The sequence below is a fragment of the Octopus sinensis genome, linkage group LG8 (assembly GCF_006345805.1).
Source record: "Octopus sinensis linkage group LG8, ASM634580v1, whole genome shotgun sequence".
NCBI classification, from domain to species: domain Eukaryota; kingdom Metazoa; phylum Mollusca; class Cephalopoda; order Octopoda; family Octopodidae; genus Octopus; species Octopus sinensis.
The window spans coordinates 71310726-71338225 of record NC_043004.1 but is presented as its reverse complement, the minus strand read 5'-3'; the positions used below and the strand labels follow the sequence as shown (position 1 = coordinate 71338225).

Here is a 27500-nt window from a genome sequence, read left to right as displayed (position 1 = left end):
AAATTATATCGACGAAGGAATACATCTTACAAACCTTCAACATTCAAATGAAAAGGAGACCCACCCCAAAGGTATTTCTGATCGCATCATGACACTATCGTTGGAACTTGATCACGACACTTGTACTATGCCCCAACTATGATCAGTTTCTATGCCTCAACCACGGTCAGCATTGATCATGATAAGGATGAATTTTACAACCAACTCCGTATTGTAATCTCCAGTTGTCACCATAGGGATTAACTCATCCTTATGGTCGACATAACACTCGTGTTGGTACTGACTATCAGGCATGGGAGGGTGGACTTGATCATCACGATGTAGGCTGAATGAACTCCAGCGATTTGCATGTGCTCTCCGTCTGCAGGGAATGCAGTCTAAGCATCACAAATACATTTTTTGAACAGCAAAATTGTTCTAAGAAGACCCGGGCGCATCCTAGATCTAAGGATTGGCATATCATAGACTATGTTATCACTAAGAAACGAGATATTAGGGACCTTAACATTAAGCGTTCACTCACAACACCTGCTACGTTCCATCTGAAACACACAAGACTACAAAAGCCATCAGTGCCTAACCACATTAATGTACTGCCTTTGAAAACTTTTGAAAACAGATTGAGTTCTCTATCAAGTTGGGCACTGCACTCAACATTCTTCATATCAATGATGACATCACATCATCCCGGAGGGCTCTGCGTGATGCAACTCACTCTGCATCTGTAAAGGTTCTTGGTTTTCCTCTTCGTAAACATCAATATTGGTTCAACAATAACAACACAGATGTCCAACAGTTGATAGATAAAATGCGCAGCTCATACAGAACTTGGATAAATGATAAGAGCTCGTCCAGAAAAGAGAATGCCTACAAGAAATGAATGCAGAGGCCAGATCCAAGATACGCTGAAACAGGAGAAGGACGCATAATGGTCTTTCAAGGCTACTGCAGACAGAAAGGATTCTAAAGCATTTTATGATGACCTCAAGAAAGTGTATGGTCCTCAGGACCACGGTGTTACTCCTATTGTTTCATCGAATAGAGAGACACTCCTGACTGACAAATCTCACATCTTGAAATGACGGAAAGATCACTTTGAAGCTGTGTTGAACTCCACCTCTGACGACATTAGAATATCTGTTCCACAGTACACTGTAATACTGGAACAGTCTCTGGAACCAACCTTTCTGGACGTGGTAAACTCATTAAACAGATTACTTCTGATAGAGCACCTGGCAGGGATGCTATGCTCCTGAAATTTACAAACATGGTGGACAAAAGCTTTAAAGGAACCGCATGACATTTTCATAAACATGTAGAAGGTAGGCCATATACCACCGGACTTCAAGGATGCCTCAATCCCAAATATGTATACGAACAAAGGCAACAGAAGTTCTGTGATAATCATCGTGGATAATCATCGATCTGGCTATTGCTGGTAAGATTCTTACTCGACTCATTCTCGACAGGATCATCAAACACGTTGGAAATGTCTACCCAGAATCACAGTGTGGATTTAGCTCTGGCCGTGGCAATATCGACACGATCTTTTCTCTCCGACAGGGCATGGACCAGGTACATGAGAAAAATCAAGAGCTGTTCTTGATATCCGTTGACTTTACTAAGCACTCTGGAAAGTTCTGTAAAAGTTTAGTATAGCTGACAAGATGGTGAATGTTATTTCCTTTCATGAAGGAATGAAGGCTGCTGCCGTGTCCGGAGGGGAATCTTCGGTTTCCTTTAACGTTACAAACGACACAAAGCAAGGTTGTCTAATGGCTCCTGTTTTGTTTGGATTCTTCTTTTCAGTGATGCTGAGGTATGCTTTTGACGACATACAAAGTGGTGTGAAATTCTACTTTCGAACAAATGGTGGAGTATTCAATCACCAGAGATTAAAGTCAGAACACTGCGGCGCTCCCGTATCATTCATGATCTACTTTTTGCAGATGATGCTGCACTAGTAGTGACCTCTTTATAGGAAGCTCAGGAACTTCTAGACCGGTTTTCCGCTGCACGTCAAGCCTTTGGTTTGAATACCAGCATAAAGAAGAGAGACGTAATCCACCAGCCTTGCTCTACTCCAAAACAAATTCGAGGTGCCAAGCAGAGGCCACTGGTTCATAATTTTCCTGACATTCCTGTACAGATTGATGGGAAGTCGTTTACATATCATGGTAGTAAAGTGAATTGGAGCGCTTCCCTTGATGATGAAATTATTAACCGTCTTGCAAAGGCAACCAACGCATTTGGCAAACTCGACCATCACCAATGGAATGAAAGGGACATCAAACCTGACACCAAAGTATACTTCTATAAAGCAGCCTTTCTTACTACTCTTTTGTGTGGCTTAGAATCTTGAACACCCCATAGACGACATTAACCAACTAGACATCGTCTACAAAGAATATCTGAGGAGAATCTGCGGTTATTTACAAGACAAAGTTTCTAATGCCGACTTGTTTATCAAGTATGCGACTGGTGGAATTGAGAGCTTCTTATAGAATCACAATAGCGCTGGGCTGGTCATGTTGTAGAATGTGTGACGAAGGAATAACTAAAGTACTTATTTAGAGCCAAATTCAGAGTGGGCAGAGGAATATTAGTGCACCATGGCTCAGATATAGGGACAAGCTGAAGAGTAACCTCCTAGAGATGAAGATAACCCAAAGCACCATTGAACGAACAGCTTTGGAACAAACAATAGAGATCGTTGTGTCAAAATGGTATTAAAAGTTTGTCGTAACTAACACTAACAGGCTTTTGGGGTGCAAGGCAAAGGAGGAAAGCGGCCGCAAATATACCACCTACACTGACCTGCAATTCTCAAGCTCGCAGCATTTGTGGCATTCTTTGCAAAAGATTGACGGGATTTAATGTCACATTTAACACAAGCATTATGACTGAAAAGGAGTCTCATACGCCGCACAGCTCGAAGTAATGTGAATGAAAATACTCAGTAAATAATACTAACCGTACTTTATAAGCTTAAAGCTTATTAGTGATCACCGCGCAATGACTAAAGAAAATTGTCTAATAATGGTGCATATAAGCTCCCTCCCCACTACGGGAAAATATACCTTTCCCCGCAGGCGGGGTACTGGGACGCCCATCTCTGTTTCCGCGACAAGTATGCTACATACACACTAGTGCTTGCACAACCTGCGTCATTCCGTTAGATTTAAGAAATATAATTAATTCGTAGTATTGGTTTTGTAAGCAAGTTTCTCATGTGCGGTGGTTTCTGGGGACTTATACGCCCTATTATTAAGCTACTTCCTTTAAACATTGTGCGATAATCGCTTGTAAGCTTTAAGCATATAAACTATTATTATTATCATTCACAAAATTGTAAAAAATGGAGGCTGCGTAACACAAAAAAAGCATATATATATATATATATATAGGAAAAAAGCAACAAGAATGGATCAATATATCGGTACAATTGTTTCGTACAAAAACATCTTTAATAAGGCTACAAAAATTGCAGTAAATATAGATGGCTTGTACTCATCAGCCGAAAAAACATCCGAGATTCCCAAACATCAAAGGGGGTAATGTTACACTCGTGAAACATCATGGAAAGTTCTATAAAAATGTAATCACCCCACTTTGTCGTATGGTTAACACCATATAGATTTCTGGTGCATCCAAGTCAAGTACCATATTCATGTGAATTCAATAGAAGTCACTTGAATCTTAATTGCTTAAACCTTATATATATATATATATATATATATAGAGAGAGAGAGAGAGAGAGAGAGAGCGAGAGAGAGAGGAAGAAATATAGATAGATAGATAGATAGATACATACATACATACATACATACATACATACATACATACATACATATATCATTCATAGATACACATATTAATAGTCATTCACAAACAATCTCATATTTCTATAGAAAAAGAATGAGAATATTAGGGACTCAAGTAGGGGATGCGATACAAAATGAGAATACTTTAGATAGTTAGTAATATATTGTCAATGGAATATTATCAACAAGACTTAGCTAACTTACAGAAAGCTTAACCTGGGCAGATCATCGAAGGTTCCTACACGAATTGTGCTGATATTATTTTCATTCAAATATCTGTAACAGAAAATGTTAGTTGATGTGATTACGTAGAGAAGAGTGTCATTGTAAAGTATTATCATCAGCGAAATGATTATGAAATAGAATTTTGGGTGATTAGAAAATGTATAGAAGTGTTTTCTGATTAAATATAAAATATTATTGTTAAATAATTACTTGAGTAGAAGAATTGCCGAGGAGAAAGGTGATGATATTAATATTAAGAATGATGGAATGAAGAGACGTAGGAGAGAAGTGGTGATGGAGGTGATCGTGGTGGCGAGGGTGAATATAAGGAAGAGACAATGGGAAGGAGGATGGTGGGAGTGTGTTCATGAAGTAATATGGTGACTGATAAAGGAGATAAAGTTCAAGATAACGATGCTGATGATGATAATTATGATGAGGATGATGACGATGATGATGACGACGATGACGACGATGATGATGATGATGATGATGATGATGATGAAGATGGTTTGGATACTGTTTCTGTTAACAATGTTAATGACGATAATGTAAAGCGTGTTCAAGTTGATTCAGATTATTTTGATGATGGTAATGCTGAAGTTAGTGATGGTGAAACGATGATATTGGCAATAAAATATGATGAGAACAAATTGCAAAAATGATGCGAAAGAAAAAATTTGAAATGTCGGACTGAAACATTATTGAAATTTGTAAGGAGATAGTGAAGAAGGAAAAGAATAGAAAGTAGGTAAAAAAAAAAAAAAAGAAGCAGGATGACCAGAATATGACACTCTAGTAGAATTGAAAGACGAGAAAGAAAGAGAAAATGAGGAAAATTAAGAAAATAACAGGTGAATAATAAATACAAGAAGGGTAGAAGTAAAAGGAGAAGAAGAAGGAGAAGACGAAGAAGAAGAAGAAGGAGAAGAAGAAGAAGAAGAAGAAGAAGATGATGATGATGATGGTAATCAGTGGTGATGGAATTGTAAACACCTTACATGATATGCACGTTGAATTACACATATATGTTGATAAACGCGCATGCGCACATGCATGCACAAACAGACATACTGACATATATCCATAAACAAGAGTTCACTAACGTTTCCCCCTCAATTGCTACACACTCATCAATCCGAAAACTCATAAATATGTTCTCACTCATTCACAAACGTTGGCAAACAATACCACATGTTTTGGACTGGCACTGGTTGTAGATATATAAGGAGACATGAATTCATTAAATTTCTTCCCCACAAGTATTTTGCTGTCATATCTAAGAAATGCGTCCACGCTCACAGATTTATAAACATGAAAACATATTTGTAAGGACGGCTGACGGTGCTTAAAATGAAGTATTTGTAGACATCACATATTTAGAAATATATCGTCAATGACATACAAGAAAAGAACACTAAATTCAACTTACAGATTTGTTAATTGGAACAGATTTCGGAAGGTGTCTGTTTTGATTTCGTTGATAGCATTAGTAGTCAAAGATCTGGAACATAAAGTTCTTTTTCAAAATGGAACATAACTGTGAGAAAATTTGGGCTAAACGATTAGATGCTGAAAGTTATGTAAAATTGGAACATAATGATGATTAGTTTCATGATGATGTGGGTGGCGATGATGGTGATGAAGATAATGCTGCTGCTGAAGATGATGATGAAGGAGAAGTGGTGGAGCATAATGGTGGTGGTACAGCTGATAAAGGACGTTGTGTTGGTAATACAGATGAATAGGATGATGAGGGGGAAAAGAATATATATATATATATCACGTCACGTGACCCACCAGGCTATCAGATGTTGTTACACATCTCTGGTCACAATGCGTTTCGCATTGTTGTAGCCTTCAAATGACACCATCTATATACGCACATGCACAAGAAAAAAACAGGACTAAAGGTGAGTAATGCGAGTATGTGCGTACATAGACGTGTGTCTGAACCTTTTAGGTGCGCACGTGTATGTGTGGGATTGTATGTATATATATATATATAGTTTTTTTGTCGAATGGTGTGGGTGAGAATGTATTTCAAATGAGGGTGGATGAGTGTATACTTATAGGCGCATGTACGTTGGTGTGCGGGCGCGCAGGTGTAGGTATGGACATGTGCGCTTACGCGAATACTATAAATACCTTACCCACTTACTTTTAGTCCCTCCCCTCAGCGGTCATTCAAATAGCCCTTTTGTCTTAATAACGGTCAGTCAAACAGTAATTTCCCTTTGTTTCACGGTCATTTTCATAGCATTTTCCGATGGACCGACAACTGAAGAGATAGCGGCGTGGATTTCCACCCCACCTTCCGAAACTCGGAGTTTTATCATGGCTACCGAATAATTGTCACATATTACATTTACATAATGTATATATATAATATTATATATATATAATATATATATATAATATATATATATATATATATATATATATATATATACATATATATATATATATACATATATGTATGTATGTGTGTGTGTGTGCGCGCGTATATATATTATATATTGATAGAAATGGTAAGGCAACAAATGAATGAAAGAGATATTTTGTAAATAGAGGAATTTATATGTAAATGTAATATGCGACAATTACTACTTTTTTCAGTCATTTCACTACCGTCATACTGGAGCACTGTCTTTAATCGAGGAAATTGATCGCAGAACTTATTTTTTGTAAGCCTAGAATTTATTCTATCAGTTGCTTTTGTCGCACCTCTATCTTACGTGTCGTAATCACTCCAGCATCTGTTGTGAAGCGATGTTTTGGGGAACAAGGCACACTCTTTCAATTTCCGACGACCAAATCCAATTACAAGGCTTTTGTTTGACCGAGGCTACTGTAGAAGACATTTGCCAATGGTGCCACGGAATTTGACTGAATCCGGAACCACGTGGGCGGTGAGCAAGCTACTTACCACATAGCCAAATTTTAGGAATGAATAAGGTGGTTTTTTTTAGATTTATCTTTCATGGACAACTTATAAAAATAGGCCGATTACGATACGAATAATTGATTTTTTGGGGCTATTTTCTGAAGATAGTCTCTAAATCGTCTCTTCACTAGAAAAACCACAAAAATACACGCGCCTCTATTTACGGAACATGCTAACGGAAATTAGAAACAAAATAGATAGCCTTAGATTAGCTGATATCTGGTTCTGCCCCATGGAAGAGAATGCATACAGGAAATAAAAGAGATATTTATGCATACCTACTGGAAAGCAAACGCATGGGCGTTTTGGGAGTTTTAAAATGGTGAGACGATATATCAAGGAAACTTTTTCTATGACTTTATTGTAACTATCATTTATATATGTATATGCATACATTCATACATACATATATATATATATATATATATATATATATATATATATATATATATATACATATATATATACCACTCATAGTCACACATTTACAGACGTTCATTAGTGAGAATATTGAGGGAGATGCGATACAAAATGGGAATACTTTCGATAGTTACTAATGTTACGCCACCGCGCAAGCCCTAGGCCTTCCGATGCCACCACATGGCCCTCACGCCGGGAACAGCCCGGTTGCGACGGCGCTCAGTAAACCGAAAATCCACCACGGGAACGGGGAAAGGCGGCGAACGTAACCAGGAACCAACACAACAAAAAAGAGATACACAGCGTAATTCAAACAATTTTTTTTTTGCCAAACCAAAAGCATTAAAAACAAACGTTGACAACATAATACAAAGTTCGGAGAACAAATCATTTGCATTTAAACATAATACAGAGTTCGAAAAACAAATCATGTAACCTTTGACACAATACAGTTCGAAAAACAAATGATTTTACATTTAACACAGGGTTCATAATCAACAGTCTCTTAGAGCTCCACTTTCCTCTTACTTTACCACGACAGTTCTCAAAAAGTTCCTTCTCATTTCCAAGTTCTTTTTCCTTCCTTTTCTTTTCTTATAAATAACAGCCAACTACACGCTCTTTTTTCTTTTCAACGGTTACGTCAGAGCCTCCCTCTTTTTCCATTCAACAGCACATCGTCTCTCCTCTTATTTTTTTCCATTTTTTACATTTAAACATCGAAATTCAAAATACAAATAAAAACATTACCGCATGTTCCACGCCTACAAAACTCTCTGAACATCACAACCCCCACTATAGTAATCCAGCTTCTTTACGTGTCTCTCTTTGCGCCTTCCCTCTCATCTTCCTTACTACCTCGCGTCCTGTCATCTCTCACACTCACTGTCTGTCTCTCTCTAGACCCTGACTGTCATCCTCTTGGCTGCCTCTCACCGACTCAAACTTTTACTTAATGCAAGCCGTATTTATAACGGCCAGCAGCTAGAAGAAGAGAGATATCGATGACAGCAGTGTGTCGATCCCCTCCCAACATTTTCATTTTTTAAAACCTTTCCGTGACCGTGTGGGCACCATAGATCACTGCCTGGGGCTATTAATAATCGTGCTCTTTGACAGGACAAAGGAAATACCATTGTCCTGAACAACTGGAGCGCCGGTTCAATTCCAACTAATGGAACAAGGGGCATAATGTTTTTTTGTTCGTTTACTTTTCCTTGCGTCCGTAACAGCAATATATTGTCAATGAAGTGTTATCAAAAAGACTTATCCAACTTACAGAAAACGTAACCTGGGCAAATCATCGAAGGTTCCTACTAGAATTTTATCGATATTATTTTCCTTCAAATATCTGTAACAGAAAATGATAGTTGATGTGATTACGTAGAGAAGAGTATCATTGTAAAGTATTATCATCAGCGAAATGATTTTGAAATTGAATTTTAGATTATTAGAAAACGTATAGAAATGTTTTCTGATTAAATGTAAAATATTATTGTTAAACAATTACTTGTTTGAGGAGAAGAGAAGTAGATGAGAAAGGAGATGATGTTAAAGTTAGTGATGATGAAACGATGAGATTAGCGATCAAAGAAAAGGAAATATTGCAAAAAATGAAGCGAAAGTTGAAACGTCGGGCTGAAAAATAATTGAAAATTGTAAGGAGATGGTGAAGAAAGAAGGTAAAAAAAAGAGTACGGATAACCAGAATATTATGAATAAGATTAAAATGATAAGCAGCAGTAAAAATCTAGTCGAATTAAAAAACGTGAAAAAGGTGCATAAAAGTAGGCAAATAATAGAAGAAGAAGAAGAAGAAGAAGAAGAAGAAGAAGAAGAAGAAGAAGAAGAAGAAGAAGAAGAAGAAGAAGATGATGATGATGGTAATCAGTGGTGATGGAATTGTAAACACCTTACATGATATGCACGTTGAATTACACATATATGTTGATAAACGCGCATGAAGAGAGGGGATGATTATGGTAATCAGTGGTAATAGAGACGTAAACACTCGCCGAATTACACATACATACACACATTTTGATAACCTCGTATACACTCAACATAAACATACACACAGACATACATATATCCATAAACATGTTTCCCTTAATTACTACACACTCATGAATTTGAAATCTCATAACTATGCTCGCACTCATATTCACAAACATTCGCAAACAATAGCATACACTTGGACGGACACTGGTTGTGAACAAACACAGCGACATATACATGCATTCACTAAACTGTTACTCGCAAGTACCACGCTGTCATTATGTACCATATCTCAGAAATGGGCCCACAATCACAGATTTATAAACATGAAAACACATATATCAAAAAACGTGTGAGGGTGATTAAATGAAGTATTGGAAGAAATTTCAGATTTGGAAATATATCGTCAATGACATACTAAAAAAGAACACAATTTCAACTTACAGATTTGTTAAACGGAACATATTTCGGAAGGTGTCTGTTTTGATTTCGCTGATATCATTAGAACTCAAGTCTCTGGGAAATAAAATTGAGTACAGAAGGAATTGTGAGAATATTTTGGGCAAATAATTAAATGTCAGAAGTGATGTAAAGTAGAACACGATGGTGGTTAGTTTCATGATGATGATGATGATGATAATCAGGAGGAGAAGGAGGAGGAGGAGGATGATAAAGAAGAAGAAACGATGAATAAGATGGTGCTAGCGGAAATTAAAAGCAAAATAAATATCCATGGATTAGCTAATTTCTGATTCTGACCCACGGCCTTACCTCATCAGCAGATCATACATACAAAAAATAAATGAGATATTTATATATGCCTAAATGAAATCTATTGCACGTATATTTTTGGATTTTTAAAGTGGTGGGTCTATCTTCAGCATATAACAAGAAAACATTTTCTATGAGCTTATTTATGATTATCATTTATATGTAATATATTATATATATATATAATATATATATATATATATATATATATATATATATATATATGTATATTATATACCATTTTGTCTGGAGAAGTCATTTTTATCTTTTCCTAAAATTTTCGTTGCGTGTTGTAACCTTTTCAATAGTTAGAGTCAAAACTATTGAAAAAGTTGCAACACGCAACGAACATTTTAGGAAAATAAAAATAAGAAGTAAGGGGAAATTTTACCGGTGAGTGTGTTAAATAATAAGGCACAAGAAAATGACTCTCCCCAGACACAACAGAATATTCTTCAACACACGAACTCATATAAAGAATCTTGCAAACTAAATCCAAAGACGAATCTATCTATCTATCTATCTATCTATCTATCTATCTATATATATATATATATATATATATATATATATATATATATATCATATATATATATAATATATATAATATATACTACTACTCATAGACATACTACTTACACTTACACACATACACATGCAATCTCACATTTCTATCGAAAAAGAGTGAAAATATTGAGGGAGGCATATAGAGGGTGCGATATAAAATGGGAATACTTTAGATAGTAATATGTTGTCATTGAAATATTATCAAGTAGACGTATTCAACTTACAGACGTTTTAACCTGGGCAGATCATCGAAGGTTCCTACTTGAATTGTGCTGATATTATTTTCATTCAAATATCTGTAACAGAAAATGTTAGTTGATGTGATTATGTAGAGAAGAGTGTCATTGTAAAGTATTATTATCAACGAAATGATTATGAAATAGAATTTTGGGTGATTAGAAAATGTATAGAAGTGTTTTCTGATTAAATATAAAATATTATTGTTAAATAATTACTTGAGTAGAAGAATTGCCGAGGAGAAAGGTGATGATATTAATATTAAGAATGATGGAATGAAGAGACGTAGGAGAGAAGTGGTGATGGAGGTGATCGTGGTGGCGAGGGTGAATATAAGGAAGAGACAATGGGAAGGAGGATGGTGGGAGTGTCTTGAAGATATTGTGGTTACTGATAACGGGGATAAAGTTCGATATAACGGTGCTGATGACGATAATTATGTTATTGACGACGACGACGACAATGACGATGGTGATGATGACGATGATGATGATGTTGATAATGATAATGCATACGTTGATGACAATAAAATGAAGATATTGATGATGAAACGATGAGAATGGCGATAAAAGATAAAATACAAGAAATAATTGTAAAAAATGACGCGAAAGAAATCTGAAATGTTGGACTGAAAAATAATTGAAGTTTCTGAGGAGATGGTGAAGGACGAAGAGTATAGAAAGAAGGTAAAAAAAGGAGCAGGACGACCAGAATATGATGAATAAGATTAAAATAAAGAAACAGCATGAAAATCTAGTATAATTGAAAGACGTGAAAGAAAACGAAAATGAAGAAAATAACAGGCGAATTATAAATAGAAGAACGGTAGAAGAACTTGCAGTAACAGAAGACGAAGAAGAAGACGAAGACGACGACGACGACGAAGAAGAAGAAGAGAAGAAGAAGAAGAAGAAGAAGAAGAAGAAGAAGAAGAAGAAGAAGAAGAAGATGATGATGATGATGATGATGATGATGATGATGATGATGAATAGGATAAGAAGAGTCGATGATGGTAATCAGTGGTGATGGAGACGAAAACACCGTACTCGCCGGATTATATATGCGTTTTGATAAATTCGCATGCAAACCTCCATACACATACAGACAGACATACATATATACATAAACAAGTTTCCACTAAACATATCCCGTCAATTGAAAAACTCTTATAAATCCGAAATCTCATAAATATGCCCTCACTCATATTCACAAGCGTTCGTCAACACCACCACATATTTTGGACAGACACTGGTTGTAGACGTACATAGACGCATACACATGCAGTCACTAAATCGTATCCCGCAAGTAGAATGCTGCCATATGAACCCATATTTAAGAAATGGGCCCACAATCACAGATTTATATACATGAAAAATATTTCGAAAAACGGTTGAGGGTGCTTAAAATGAAGTATTGGAAGACATTACATATTTAGAAATGTATCTTCAATGACATACGAGAAAAGAATAATTATTCAACTTACACTTCTGTTAAACTGGACAGATATTTGAAGGTGTCTGCCTTGATGTCTGTAATATTATTAGAATTCAAAGATCTGGAATATAGAATTGAGTTAAGAAGGAATTGTTTAGAACGCACTTGTGACAAGATTTTGATTAAACAATTACATGCTTGAAATGAGGTAAAGTAGAACACGACGGGGGATAAGTTTAATGAGGATGATGGTGGCGACGATGATGGCGATGATGATGATGATGGCGATGATGATGATGATGATGATGATGATGGATGATGATGATGATGACGATGATGATGGATGATGATAATGAAGATGGATGATGATGATGATGATGGAGCAGAAGTAGATGAAGAAGAAGAAGAAGAAGAAGAAGAAGAAGAAGAAAAAGAAGAAGAAGAAGAAAAAAAATTGAAGATATAGTGGAAAACGAACACAATTAAAGTATATAGAAAATTGATGTAGAAGTAAAAATGACAGCAGTGGAATGAGAAATGGTAAAGAATGATGATGATGACGATAATGTCCCTTTATTTACTATGATGATGATGATGCTAATGTTGATAAAGCTGATGATGATGAAAATGAGGAAATATGTTATTGATATCATTGATGCAGAAATTTATGAACAAAAATATTTAGAACAAGAAGATAGGAATAAATGAATAGGAAGATGAAGGGAAGGACGTCGATTAAGAAGAAGAAGAAGAAGAAGAAGAAGAAGAAGAAAGAAGAAGAAGAAGAGAGAAGGAGAAGAAGAAGAAGAAGAAGAAGAAGAAAGAGAAGGAGAAGAAGAAGAAGAAGAAGAAGAAGAAAGAGAAGGAGAAGAAGAAGAAGAAGAAGAAGAAGAAGAAGGAAAAGAAGCAGAAGGAACAGGAAGAAGTATGGGAGTAGAAAAAGGAGGAGGATACGAAGAGAAAGAAGGAGATGAAGATTATGATGATGATGGAGATGATCATCTTCCTGGTAATGTTGATAATCTAAATGTAGCTGGTAATAATTGTTAAGTAAGAAAAGAAGGCATAAGTTGTGTGGTTAGATTTAAAGGTGGAGATGAAGACGAGGAAAGTATCTAAAAAACGTATAAATGACATTTAAGTAGTTGTTGTCTAAAGAGAAATAATGGAAGCACTCCGTCGGTTGCGACGACGAGGGTTCCGGTTGATCCGATCAACGGAACAGCCTGCTCGTGAAATTAACGTGTAAGTGGCTGAGCACTCCACAGACATGTGTACCCTTAACGTAATTCTCGGGGATATTCAGCGTGACACAGTGTGACAAGGCCGGCCCTTTGAAATACAGGTACAACAGAGTGTAAGTAAGAGTGAGAGAAAGTTGTGGTGAAAGAGTAGAGTGGTGAAAGAGTAGAGTGGTGAAAGAGAAATAATATATGGAGGTGGAGATCTCGAGGAAAGAGAAAAAGATAATGAAATCGTATGAAATTGCAGAAACGGTTTAACATGAATAAAGTATAATTAGAAGGGAGAGTCATGGTTAATAGTTATGATGGTGCTGTCTAGTGATCCACAGTCAGACACATTCCCAAAGAATCCTATAGCCAAAAGACAATAACAGATATTTGGGGAGAGATTAAAAGACAGAAGGTAAATGTATGGAAATAAATTGGTAAATCTCATAAAAAATCAGATCGAATAGAAAAACAAGGGAACGAGAAATATGAGAAGAAAAATAGAAGCCGTAAAAGAAGTAGAAAACGGAAAAGACGGAGAGGAAGAGGGAAGAAGAAGAAGAAGAAGAAGAAGAAGAAGAAGAAAGAAGAAGAAGAAGAGAATAAGAAGAAGAAGAAGAAGAAGAGGAAGAAGAAGAAAAAGAAGAAGAAGAAGAAGAAGAAGAAGAAGAAGAAGAAGAAGAAGAAGATATTGAGGGCCATGATAATAATGATGATCGTGATCATGGTGGTGATGATGATGATATAAATGTTACTGAGTTCATGGCGATATAAGAAAAGAAGGCATAAATTATATGATTAGATTTTAAAATGGAGATGAAGACGAAGATGTCAAGTAAGATACAGATAGATGAATATATATAGTTGAAGACTGAAGGGAAATATAATTTGCGGATGGAAATTTGGAAGAAGAAAGAAATGATCTCGTGATTTTAGATGAAGATAAATATGAAAGATATAATCCAAAATTCAATTGAAAATGAGAGCCATGTTTGATAATTATCGATTATATTTATATTCACACACAAACACAGACACACAGACAAACAGGCACCTACCCCCAGTCACATACACAAACAAAAATACAAGAATATGTGTGTGTGTGTGTGTGTGTGTGTGTTGACATAGAAAGAGAGAGATGGAGAGGTAGATGTGAGAGAGCTACGCAAATCTATGGGTCAAATTATGAACTCCCAAACACGCTCAATCCAAGTGCATTTCCAGTGATCCACATTGAGACACATTCACAAACACACCAATGACCAGAGGAGAATAAGAGGGATTTGGGTAGATATTTAGAGACAGAAGCCAAGGAGTATGGAAATAGAATTGGTAAAGCTTATAAGAAAAGCGAATCAACTACCAAAAGAAGGTCAATGAGATGTAAGGGAAGAATAAAAGAAGAAAAGAAGAAGAAGATGCATAGTATATTATAATATAAATAAATTATTGGATTGTCAACTGTATCTAGCAGTATCGCCCGGCGTTGCTCGGGTTTGTTTCGATCCTTTAGAATTGGAATTTTTGAAAAGTAAAAATTGTGTATAATGTAGTTTGTTATTCTCTTTAAGTGAACATTTTTCTGGTTGAAATACACCGGGAAATGGCGACACAGCAGTCAAATAATCGTAAAAAATAGGGATTTTTATAGAAAAAAAAAGCACATTTTTTATGTAAATAATTTTTGATATTAGCATGGTCTGATTTCAATTTTTTCTTCTACGGAAGGAAGAACAAGCCTTCTTCTATCAGACTCTCAATTTCGGTCAACTTGCGCCGCAGGGTCTCGGAGGAGATATTGTTAGTTGAAGGCTACCAAACTTGCCATACACAGATAACTTCATCTTTATATAGAGAGATTTATAATTGTTAAAGAGGACCAGAAACGCTAAGGCAAGACAAACGTCTCAAGTCATATTTTTCCAATTAATAATAATGTATTTGACTTGAGATGTTTGTCTTGCCTTAGCATTTATTGTCCTCTTTAACAATTAGACGTATATATAGATTTCTCAACGGAGATTTCAGGGGAGAGTTTCAAGGAGTCGCTGGCGATGTATCGTGATGATCAAGATTCCGGCCTGCTAAAATTTGGTTCAAGTGATTCAAACTGCAGACTCAACGCAAAATGGTCACATTTAATTCAAAGCGTTAAAAATGTTATGAAAACAATATGTATGTGTTCACAAAGTCCAAACGATTAATACGAAAAAGCCCTCCAGGCTACATCCCGAAAATTCATTTCTTGGCCGAATTTCTACAATGTTTACGGCGATTCGTTTTTATATCTTGATTTTTTTTTTTCATGCAATTTACGCATGCTTGCTCACGTGGTGAACACAGTTCACGTCAAAACAGCTGACTGAGTAAAGTTCACTATCAATGTATGGATAAGGCCTAAACAAACACATTATCGATTTTGCACCTTGCGAGATGAATTTCGGAACAAAATAGCGCAGTTCACATTTTTCATTCGCCTAAACTTTAAGTGACCCATTTTTGGTGGTTCTACGATTTGTTGGCTAGGAGATGTGCCGGGAAGTTAAACACACAGACACACACACAGATACACACAGATACACACACACACACACAAGTTGAGTTTTATATATATATATATTTCTTTCTGTTATTTTAAGCTCAGAGCTGCGGCCATGATGATTGCACCACCGTGAATATATATATATATATATATATATATATATATATATATATATATATATATACATATATATTCATTAACCGGTGTGCACTATTTTCCTCTGAATTGCCACACTTTCATATATTCCGAATTTGAGGTTTGGGACCTAACTCACATTGACACACTTTAACAACGATTAGTACACACTTTGGACAGGGGCAAATTTTACAGAAACAGAGAGACATGCTATCACGCTCTCATACAACCCATATCTGAAAAATGGGTTTACACTCACACTTTTAACAATTATAAACAATGAAACACACCTTTTGACAGACGGGTAAGGGAGCTAGAAATGAAGGATGGGAAGACGTGACATATTTAGAAATATATCGTCAACGAAATAATGCAAAAAAGAATGATTCAACTTACAAATATTTTAAACTGGACAGATTTCGGAAGGTGTCTGCTGTGATTGCCTGGATATCATTTGAAGCCAAGGATCTGAAACATAAAATTTTGTTAAGAAGGAATTGTATAGAACATATTTATGACAGAATTTTGACTAAAATATTAGATGATGGTGGGGTGGAAAGTAGATCTCAATGATGAATGAGTCCATCAAAACAATGGCGACGATGTTGATGATGTTAATAATTATGAAGAGGAGAAAGGGGATGAGTAGAAGAGAGAGGGGGGAGAAATAAGAGGGGGAGGAGAAGAAAGAGGAGGAGGAGAAGAAAGATGGATAATGGTGGCGGCAAGAGTTATGGTAGTGTACGTGGTGGTAGTAGTGATGCATATGATGATAAGGCGAAAGAGAAGAATCTATGGTGTATAGACTTTATAATGCTAATGATGGAGGTGGTGATTTCCGTGTTGATTATTCTGATAATGACGGAGCTAAGCATGTCTATGATGATGCTGAATATGATTTTGATTATGTTGATGCTGATGAGAATGTTACTGCTGGCGATAATGATGATAGTTTTGAAGATTCTGCAACTGATGGCAGTATTTTATGGTAATGAATGATGTTGATAATGAAGAGGACAATGACAAACGTGAGGATAGTTAAGAATGAGAAAGATAATAAGGAAAAGGAGAACGACGACGGTGATGAGGACAGAGCGGGGGAGGAAGTGTACACTTTTCTCAGGTTGCGATTTACAGATTTTACACGAGTAGAGAATCTAGGGATTGATAGAGAAAAGAGAAAGTATGATGAAAATATGAAACGTGTCAGAGGAGAGAAGGAGAAAAACTATAATATAATAAAGTGGAAGTAGAGGAAGAAGAAAAGAAGAAGAGAAAGACGAAGACGGTGATGATGATAATGAAGAAGAAGAAGAAGAAGAAGAAGAAGAAGAAGAAGAAGAAGAAGAAGAAGAAGAAGAAGAAGAAGAAGAAGAATATAAGATGTAGAAGGAGAAAATCAAGAATAGGAAGGAGAAAAAGAAGAAAGTGACGATGATGATGACGGGGTACATAATGTTCTTTTTTTTTTAACTAGATGATGATGATGCCAATGATGATGGAATTGAGGATAGATGATGTTGAAATTAGTGTTGGAGTAATTTATAAACGAAAATACTTAGAAGAACAAGAAGGAGAAAAGAAAGAACGAAAGTGAGATAAAAAAAAAACTAAGATACGTGTTTATTGTATGATGACGACAAAGAAGAAAGATCCTCGAAACGTGGAAGGCCTAATATTTGTTGTACAAGTAGTGGTGGTGGTGGTGGTGGTAGTAGAAGTAGTAGTAGTAGTAGTAGTAGTTAGTAGTAGTAGTAGTAGTAGTAGTAGTAAAGGAAGACTCGCGGCAACAGATAAGAACTAGCAGTTTTGGGTGAAATAGGAAATGTCATACCGAAATAGTATAAAAAAATAATGATTTAACTTACAGACTTGTTAAACTCGTCAGATTTTGGAAGCTGCCTGCTTTGATTTCTTTCATATCATTAAAGTTTAAATATCTGGAAGATAATATTGAGTTAAGAAGGAATTATATAGAACATAAGTATGTCAGAAGTATGGCTAAACAATTAGATGGTGGTTGAGGTGGAATGTAGATAGCGATTAGGATTAATTCTATAAAGTTCATGGCACCAATGATGATGGTAGAGTGGAATATGTTGATTGGATAGAGGAGAAGAGTATATGGTATGTTGTGATGATGACGAACATGTTATGATATTGATGATGGGGGTGATGTTGTTACTGTTGATTATTCTGATAATGACGGAGATGAACACTTCTATCATGATGCTGTATATGATATTGTTAATGATGTAGGTGGGAATATTACGGTTGGCGATGCTGCTGATAGCGTTTGAGATTCTGCATCTGATGGCAGTATTTTGTGGTAATGAATGATGTTGATGAAAAAGGGGACCGTAATGAACTTCTGTTCGTTTATGATTAAGAAAGGTAAGAACGAAAAGGTGAAGGACCACGATGATGAGGATGTGGAGGAGGAGGTGAGAATGTTTGTCGGCAATTGTGATTGAGATTTACAAAGTATAGGTTTCTACCGAATAAAGAATCAAGAGAATGGTGGAGAAAAGGAGAAAAGAAGAAGAAATATTGAGAATTAGAAATTGAAATTCACGAAAGCGGACCAAACGTGTTAAGAAGAGGGATAAATGGTGGAATTAGAAGAGAAGGAAAATAAAGATGATGATGGTGAAGAAGAAGAGGAGGAGGAGGAGGAGAAGAAGAAGAAGAAGAAGAAGAAGAAGAAGAAGAAGAAGAAGAAGAAGAAAGATCAACAATAAGAACAACAACCAGAAAATGTAGATGTAAACGTAAATAAAATGGAAACGTAAAGAAAGTACATCATATATAGAGTGAATTAGACATACACATATACACATAACTACACACCACACGCACACACACCACACACACACACACAAAACCACACACACCACACACACACACACACACACACACACCACACACACAACACACATATATATATATATATATATATATATATATATATATATATATATTTGGATAGTCCGAAAGTTCGTGCCGATTTTCAAAGGAAAGAAAAAGGTCAATAAATACCCGCCATTACATTTTTAATCAACCAAATATGACTCATTTTGTTGCACAATGCGTCTTCATCTTTCCTTTAATTTGAAAATACCCTCTTCCCAGAAGTGAGGTGGTTTCATGGCAAAGAATTCATCAAGGTCAATAAATACTTGCCATTACATTTTTAATCAACCAAATCTGAACCATTTTGTTGCACAATGCGTCTCCATCTTTCCCTTAACTTGAAAATACCAATTTCCAGAATTGAGGTGGTTTCATGGAAAAGAATTCAACAAGGTATCTTTTTATGTCAACCAAGGAATTAAAATTTTTACCATTAAGATTATTCTGTAGAAACCTGAATAAGTGGAAATTCGAAGGACCAATATCTGGTGAATATGGAGGGTAGGATAACACATCCCAGCCGAGCTGCAGCAATTTTTCTATCTGGTTCCCAAAGAAACCTGCGATCTTGCATTATCGTGTTGGAAAATTCTGGACGTTTCTCTTCAATTGCTGTTTTTAACTCGTCCAAAGCTCATAGTACAGAATTCCTTTCAAATCCCAGTAGACACAAGCAAGACTTTTTAGGGTGAAGAACCGCTTTTGGGGTGGCTAAGGGTGGTTCATGTCGCTTACTCCAAGATCGGTTTCTCTGAACATTTCGGTAGATAATCTATTTCTCATCACCTGTCACAATTTCCTTTAAAAAAGGTACGTTTTTCATTCTGTTTATAAAGCGAATCACATGGAAATGCGATTCAAAAGGTTCTTCTCACTCAACTCATGTGGTACCCAAACATCTTAGCGATTTGTCTATCCAAGTTTTACCAGGTGCTCATGAACGACGGATTTTGATAGGTTGAGGCTTTCTGCCATTTCTTGGGTTGTGCAATGTGGTTTATTCTTAATTAATGACTTGATTTGGTCATCATTTATTGTGAATAGTCTGCCTGATCGCTCTTTATATATATATATACAATAATATGTTACTTTACTCGGTAGTCAAGATAAAACTCTGAGTTTCAGATGCCGAAGTGGAAATCCACAACACAATCTCTTCGGTTATCTGGCTATTTGAAAACGCTATGAAAAAGTACCGTTAAATAAAGGGAAATTACTGTGTTATAACTCTGCTTGCCTGCGTACTTATACATCGCTCGCATTTTTCGTCATAAAAATTATATAAAAATACATAAAAAATATATAAAAATATATAAAAAATATATAAAATCTTCTTGGGACATAACATAGAAGGCATGTTCTATCTGTTTTCTTTAGGGGACCAAAAACGTAACAGAAATTTAGTCACATGTGGGCATGATCCGAAAAGATCCGAAAAGGAGAAGGAGGAAGAGTAGAAGGAAAGGAAGAAGAAAAAGAAGGAGAAGGAGAAGAAGGAGAAAAAAGAAAAAGAAAAAGAGGAGGAGGAGGAGGAGAAGAAGGTGGAAGAGCAGAAGGAGAGGAAGAATAATAATAAGAAGAAGAAAAAGAAAAAAGAAGAAGAAGCAGAAGAAGAAGAAGAAGAAGAAGAAGAAGAAGAAAAAGAAAAAAGAAAAGGTGGGAGAGGAGGAGGAAAAGAAGGTGGAAGAGCAAAAGAAGAGGAAGGAGAAGAAGAAGAAAAAGAAGACGAAGACGAAGAACAAGAAGAAGAACAAGAAGGAGAAGAAGAAGAACAAGAAGGAGAAGAAGAAGAAGAGGAAGGAGGAGAAGAAGGAGAAGAAGAAGAAGAAGAAGAAGAAGAAGAGGAGGAGAAGAAAAAGATGAAGGGAGAGCAGAAGGATAGGAAGAAGAAGAAGAAGAAGAAGAAGAAGAAGAAGAAGAAGAAGAAAACTTAGAATAAGGCCGAGTGAAACAAAAATAAAATATATAAAAACATTCATGTAGAAGTATAAAAGGAAAGAGCGGAAGTAGAAAAAGGAGATGATGAGGATGACGACATAATGTCCTTTAGTTTACTATGATGATGATGATGATGCTAGTGATGATGTAAATGAGGAATGATATGGTTGACATTATTGTTGCAGAAATTTATGAATAAAAGTATTTAGAAGAAGGAGAAGAAAAGAACACATAAAATAGAGCGAAAAATGCATCGTTTATGTATTTGATGGCAACACATGGAGAGAAATCTGAAATGCGTGAATGGCATAGTAGTAGTAGTAGTAGTAGTAGTAGTAGTAGTAGTAGTAGTAGTAGTAGTAGTAGTAGTAGATACTGATAGTTGTAAAGGAAGACCTCTTCGAGTGGATAAGATCTAAAGAGCATATATTCAGATTCACGCACTCACAGGCAAACATATTTAGAGACACTCACAAGCACACACACACATTTCTGTCGAAACTTCTTGTAGGGAGGCTCAAGGAAATTGTGCAAATATTAATGGGAATATTTTCAATATTTGTTTGTATATTTTCAAGGAAATTTTATGAACAAGACTTATCCAACTTACAGTGTTTTTAAACTGGGCAGATCATGGAAAGCTTGCACTTCGATCGTTTCAATATTGTTATTTTGTAAATATCTGTAACATAAAATATATTTTCAAAGGTGAAAATGTACACGAAGTGTATGATAAAGAATATTATTGCTAAACGAATACCTTCTCGAAGTTAAAGAACATGATAAATAGAATTTGAAGATAATTTTGATGTTGCTCTAGACGGTGCAAGTTGGCAGGTTGCTAATATTGATGATAATGATGATTAATATGAAGAGAGTGAGCATGAAGATATGAATATATAAAGCAGTGGTGGACATTTATATTTGAAATTCGGGAAAAAGGTATGAATACGACAAAAGAAATGCTCGGAGTAAAATTGAAGAGTTTGAAAATAAAATGAAAATGAGAAGGAGGGAGAAATGATGAGGGGGATGGCGTAGAAGATGAAGAAGAAGAGAAACAGCATCAAAAGGTAGGAAAGATGTAAAAGGAGTAGAAGTGGGAAGTCGAATGAGTAAACTGGAAATGCTAGAAGTGGGATGAATTGAAGGATAAAATGAAGAACGATATGAAGAATTATAAGAAAGTGTTGAGTAGAGAATGATAATGTAGCAAAACCGAAGAAGAAAAAGAAGAAGGAGGAGGAGGAGGAGAAAAACATCAAGGAAATGAATAAGAAGAAGAATAACACGAAAGCGAAGAATGTAGCATGATGACGAAAAAGGAGAAGAAAGAAGAAGAGAATGAGAAAAAAGTAGCAGCTTCAGAGAAAGAAGAAGACGAAGGAAAGGACGTAGATGAAGAAGAAGGGGGTAAAAAGAAGCGAAAGAAGAACAAAAAGAAGAAGAAGAAGAAGAAGAAGAAGAAGAAGAAGAAGATGATGATGATGATGATGATGATGATGATGATGAGCAACAACAACAAGAGAAAAGTACGTGGAGAAGAAGAGACTTATAAAAAACGCAGAGCAGCAGAGAAACACATGCGCACACAGACGTATCACGTGATTTCAAAGAAACACACATGAATGTATATGTGTGTGTATATATACGAGGATAGAAAGAGAGAAGAGTTGAATTTCAGGGGAAGGGAATGAAACCGGAAGTTGTTGCTGCTGCTGATTTCTGTGGGCCATAAAGGAACTGAAGATGTAGCGAACTAGGAAACGTTGTTGGGGATGATGGACACACAGACACACATACTCCTATCACTTGAATGTCTATTGATCCACACTGAGACACATTCACAATGACACATTTAGCCATTGGAGAATAAGAAGGATTTGGGTAGAGACTGAAGGACAGGAGGTAGGTAACGGGTGTCGAGACAAAATTGTTAAATCTCATAAGAAAAACGAATCAAGTAGCAAAGATGGTAAATGGGAAGAAAAAAACAATAAAGGTAGGAGAAGAAGAAGAAGAAGAAGAAGAAGAAGAAGAAGGAAAAAGAAAGAGAAGGAGATAAGAAGAAAAGGAGAAGAAGAAGAAGAAGAAGAAGAAGAAAGAAGAAAAGAAGAAGAGAAAAAGAAAGAGGAGAATATAAGAAAAAGGAGGAGAAGCAGAAGAAGAGAGCAGAAGAAGGAAAAAGAAGAGGAGGAATAAGAAGAAAAGGAGAAGAAGAAGAAGAAGAAGAAGAAGAAGAAGAAGAAGAAGAAGGAAAAAGAAAGAGGAGGAGATAAGAAGAAAAAGGAGGAGAAGAAGAAGAAGAAGAAGAAGAAGAAGAAGAAGGAAAAAGAAAGAGGAGGAGATAAGAAAAAGGAGGAGAAGAAGAAGAAGAAGAAGAAGAAGAAGAAGAAGGAAAAAGAAAGAGGAGGAGATAAGAAGAAAAAGGAGAAGAAGAAGAAGAAGAAGAAGAAGAACAACAACAACAACAACAACAACAACAACAAGAATACAGAACATGAAGGAGAGGAAAAAAGAAGTACAAGAAGAAGAAATAGAAGTAGAAAAAGGACAAGAACTAAAACAGCAACAACAATACCAAGATAAAGCTGAAGTCTATGATCGTAATCAGTGGTGATAGAAACATAGACATCGCACAGATTTGTCTCCTCAATTGTCACACTTTCATATATTAATTATCTGTAGAAGAGGCTCTCACTCACATTCACACATTCTATAGAAAATACACTCTTTCGAAAGAGACAGAGTTTATACATACAAAAGCAAACGTTAATGGTTCACCTGAACTATCACGCTCTCGTATATCACGTAGCTAAGAAACGGACACACATTCTCTCTCTCCCTTTCTCTCTCTCTCTCTCTCTCTCTCTCTCTCTCTCCTCTCTCTCACTCTCTCTTTCTCACGCACACATATTCCCAAACAATAAAACGCATCTTTCGAAAGTGGGTTGAGGAAGCTTAAAATGGAGGACGGGAAGATATTACAGATATAGAAATACATCTTCAACGAAATATTATAAGAAAGTAGGTTTGTAACTTACAGACTTGTTAAACTGGGTAGATTTCGGAAGGTGTCTGCTTTGATTTCCTTTATATCATTAAATGTCAAGTATCTAGAAGATAATATTGAGTTAAGAAGGAATTGTATAGAAAATATTTGGCGGAAAAATTTGATGATGCTGGGCGTAGAATGTAGATCGCGGTTATGATAAGTTCGATGACGTACATAGCACAGTTAATGATTTTGTTGTTAATGAGTGTAATGATGATTAAGAGGCAGATATCGAGTAGAAGGATTTTTTGGGTGGTGGATTTGATGCTGGACGACATGGTAGTGAGAAATATGTTGATGAGACAGAAGAGAATAGCATATGGTTTGTAGTGATGATGGCGAACATGTTAAGATGCTGATGGTGCAGCTGATGTTAATACTGATTATTCTGATAATGACGAGGATTATCGTGTTTATGACGACGCTGCATATGATATTGTTTTTGATGTAGGTGGGAATGTGGACGTTGGCGATGATGATGATGATGATGATGATGACGATGATGACGTTGGCGATGATGATGATAATGATGATGATAGTGCCTAAAATTCTGCGTCCGTTGTCAGTATTTTGTGGAATGAATGATGTTGATGAAGAGGAACATAATGAACTTCTTAATTTTCATTTAATTTAATTTAATTTAATTTTTTTGGCTCAAAAAGCAAAAAAAAAGACATGTAGGGGGACATGAAGTTATGTACAGGGAGGGTGTTCATACAAAGAGTTCAGGCCATTTCTGGTCAAGAGAACCGAGCGGTCGTCGGCATCTTCACCATCTCGTTCGGCAGCTTATTCCACGGATCCGCAACCCGGACGGAGAAAGCCCCTCTCCTTCGATTGAGATGAAAACGTCGTAGATAGAGTTTTTTGGAGTGACCCCGCAGCCCACGATCTGGAGCAGGAGTGAAGAACAACTCTTTCAAGAGGTTACATTTTCCGCTTATAATGTTGTAAGCGAGAATGAGATCAACATGGCGTCGCCGTTTTTCTGTGTGTTTATGATTCAGAAAGGTAAGAACAGAAATGTGAAGGACGATGCTGATGATGTTGTGGTCGAGGAGCTGAGAATTTTTGTCGGTATTTGTGGTTGGAATTTACATAGTATAGGCTTCCACAGAATAGAGAGTCAAGAAAATGATAGAGAAAGGAGAAAATATGAAGAAATCATGGCAAAAGATGGATTTAACTAAAGCACAACAAGAAAGATACGGAAACGTAGAGGTGGAACAGAAAGAAAAATGAAGATGACGATGATGAAGATGATGCAGAAAAAGAAGAAGGAGGGGGGGGGAGAAGAAGAAGGATGAGGAGGAGGAGAAGAAGAAGAAGAAGAATATCATTAACTAGAAAATGTAGTAGATGTAAAGTCTGTGATTGTAATAAACGGTGGTGGAAAGCTAAAACAATGTTCCTGATATACAGATTGAATTACACGCAGATTATGATATACTCGTATGCAGACATTCATACATGACAGAGAAACATATATATTCCTTAAAAATTTGCTGGACTGAAACCTCAGTCTCTCTACGATCATTCCCTTTTCATAAAAGTCATGTTCTTTTCAAAATTTCCCTTGTTTCAACTGCGATTGTCACCTTCAGTTCAACAATCGTTTGATAGTTGTTCCCGTGAACGTAATCCGTGAGTTATCTCCAGAGTCAGAAATCTGGTCTGTTCAAGTTTGATCAATCTCTCCTCAAATCGCTCTCCCACCTACGCTAAGGAGTCATTTAATGCGTGGGGGTGGCTCCATCTTGCTGCTACTATTTTTACTTCTGATATATTCATCTGCGTCGGTTAATTCAAACAATTTTATCCAAAGATTTCTGGTTTTCTGAGGGGTGGGGGTTGGACGTAACCCTGTACACAAAATAAACTTTGGACAGAGATATATTTTCCGCACATATAGTGACATACACTTGCATGCACCAGATGATTTACCTGCACAATCACACTGTCATATACCCTACATCTAAGAAATGGGCACACACGCAAGCACACGGATTTGCAAACAATAAACACATCTTTGGAAAGTCGAGCGAGGGAACTTAAGATGAAGGATGGAAAGATATCACACATTCAGAAATATAACGTCGATGAAATCTTATAAAAATAACTCATTCTACATACAGATTTGTTAAACTGGCCAGATTACGGAAGACATCTGCTGTGATTTCTTTCATATCATTAGAACTCAAATCTCTGAAACATAAAATTGAGTTAATAAGCAATTGTATAGAATATATTTGTGCGAGAATTTGGCTGAGCAATCAAATGTTAGAAGCGATGGAAATCCGAATAAAGTTCATGGCACCGATGATTATGATGATGATGATGGTGATGATGATTATGATGATGATGATGGCGATGATGATGATGACGATGATGATGATGATGATGATGATGATGGTGATGATGGTGATGATGATGGTAGTGGTGGCGATGGTGGTGTTAGTGATGATGATGATTATAAATGAAGAGGTGGAGTCGAATTGGTAATGGACGATGATGTAGTGATGAGTATGAGGATGAGACAGAGGAGATATGCTTAGGGTGTCTTGTGATGATAACCAAGCTATTTCTAATGCTGATGATACGAGTGATGATGTTAATGCTGATTGTTCTGATAATGATGGAGTTTAACATGCCTATAGTGATTCTGTATATGATACTGAAAATGATGATATTAATGCTGGTGATGAAGATGATTGTGTTGAACATTCCCAATGGGATGGCAGCATTTTGTGGTAATGAATAACAATGATGATGATGCAGAAGACGATGAAGAATTTGAGGACGTTTATGAACGAGATATTTAACAAAGAAAATGAGACGGATGTCGGTGACGAGGACATGGAAGAGAACATCGATGATTTCCGGGTCGGATGTGGTGGCGGTTTACATAGTATGGAATTTAGAGGAATAAGAAATCTTACGATTCATAAATAAGTGAGGAAATATGAAGAAATCATGAGAAAAGCATTGGGAAATTCACGAGAAAAGAATGCGAAAGTGAGAAGAAAAATGAGGAGAGGAAGAGAAGACGAAGAAGAAGAAGAAGAAGAAGAAGAAGAAGAAGAAGAAAAGAAGAAGAAGAAGAAAAGAAGAAGAAGAAGAAGAAGAAGAAGACTGAGTGGGAAACGAACAAAAAATTTATAAAATATTGATGTAGAAGTAGAAAAGGAAGCAGTGAAAGGAAAAAGTAGATGATGATGATGATGATGATGATTATGACGAAGTACATAATGTCCTTTAGTTT

The 27500-nt window shown here is 36.2% G+C and overlaps 1 protein-coding gene across 1 annotated transcript in view; it reads right to left on the bottom strand.

The window, feature by feature from the left end:
- Positions 1–27500, bottom strand: part of LOC115214841 — a 235523-nt gene that overhangs the window by 139799 nt on the left and 68224 nt on the right. The window contains exons 23-33 of the mRNA XM_036505154.1: positions 26372–26443; positions 24228–24299; positions 21794–21865; positions 18201–18272; positions 16729–16800; positions 12473–12544; positions 10977–11048; positions 9859–9930; positions 8696–8767; positions 5482–5553; positions 4029–4100 (exon numbers count right to left, since the gene is read on the bottom strand). Of these exons, the coding sequence (XP_036361047.1) occupies positions 4029–4100; positions 5482–5553; positions 8696–8767; positions 9859–9930; positions 10977–11048; positions 12473–12544; positions 16729–16800; positions 18201–18272; positions 21794–21865; positions 24228–24299; positions 26372–26443 (792 nt within the window). The remainder of the gene's footprint in view (positions 1–4028; positions 4101–5481; positions 5554–8695; positions 8768–9858; positions 9931–10976; positions 11049–12472; positions 12545–16728; positions 16801–18200; positions 18273–21793; positions 21866–24227; positions 24300–26371; positions 26444–27500) is intronic.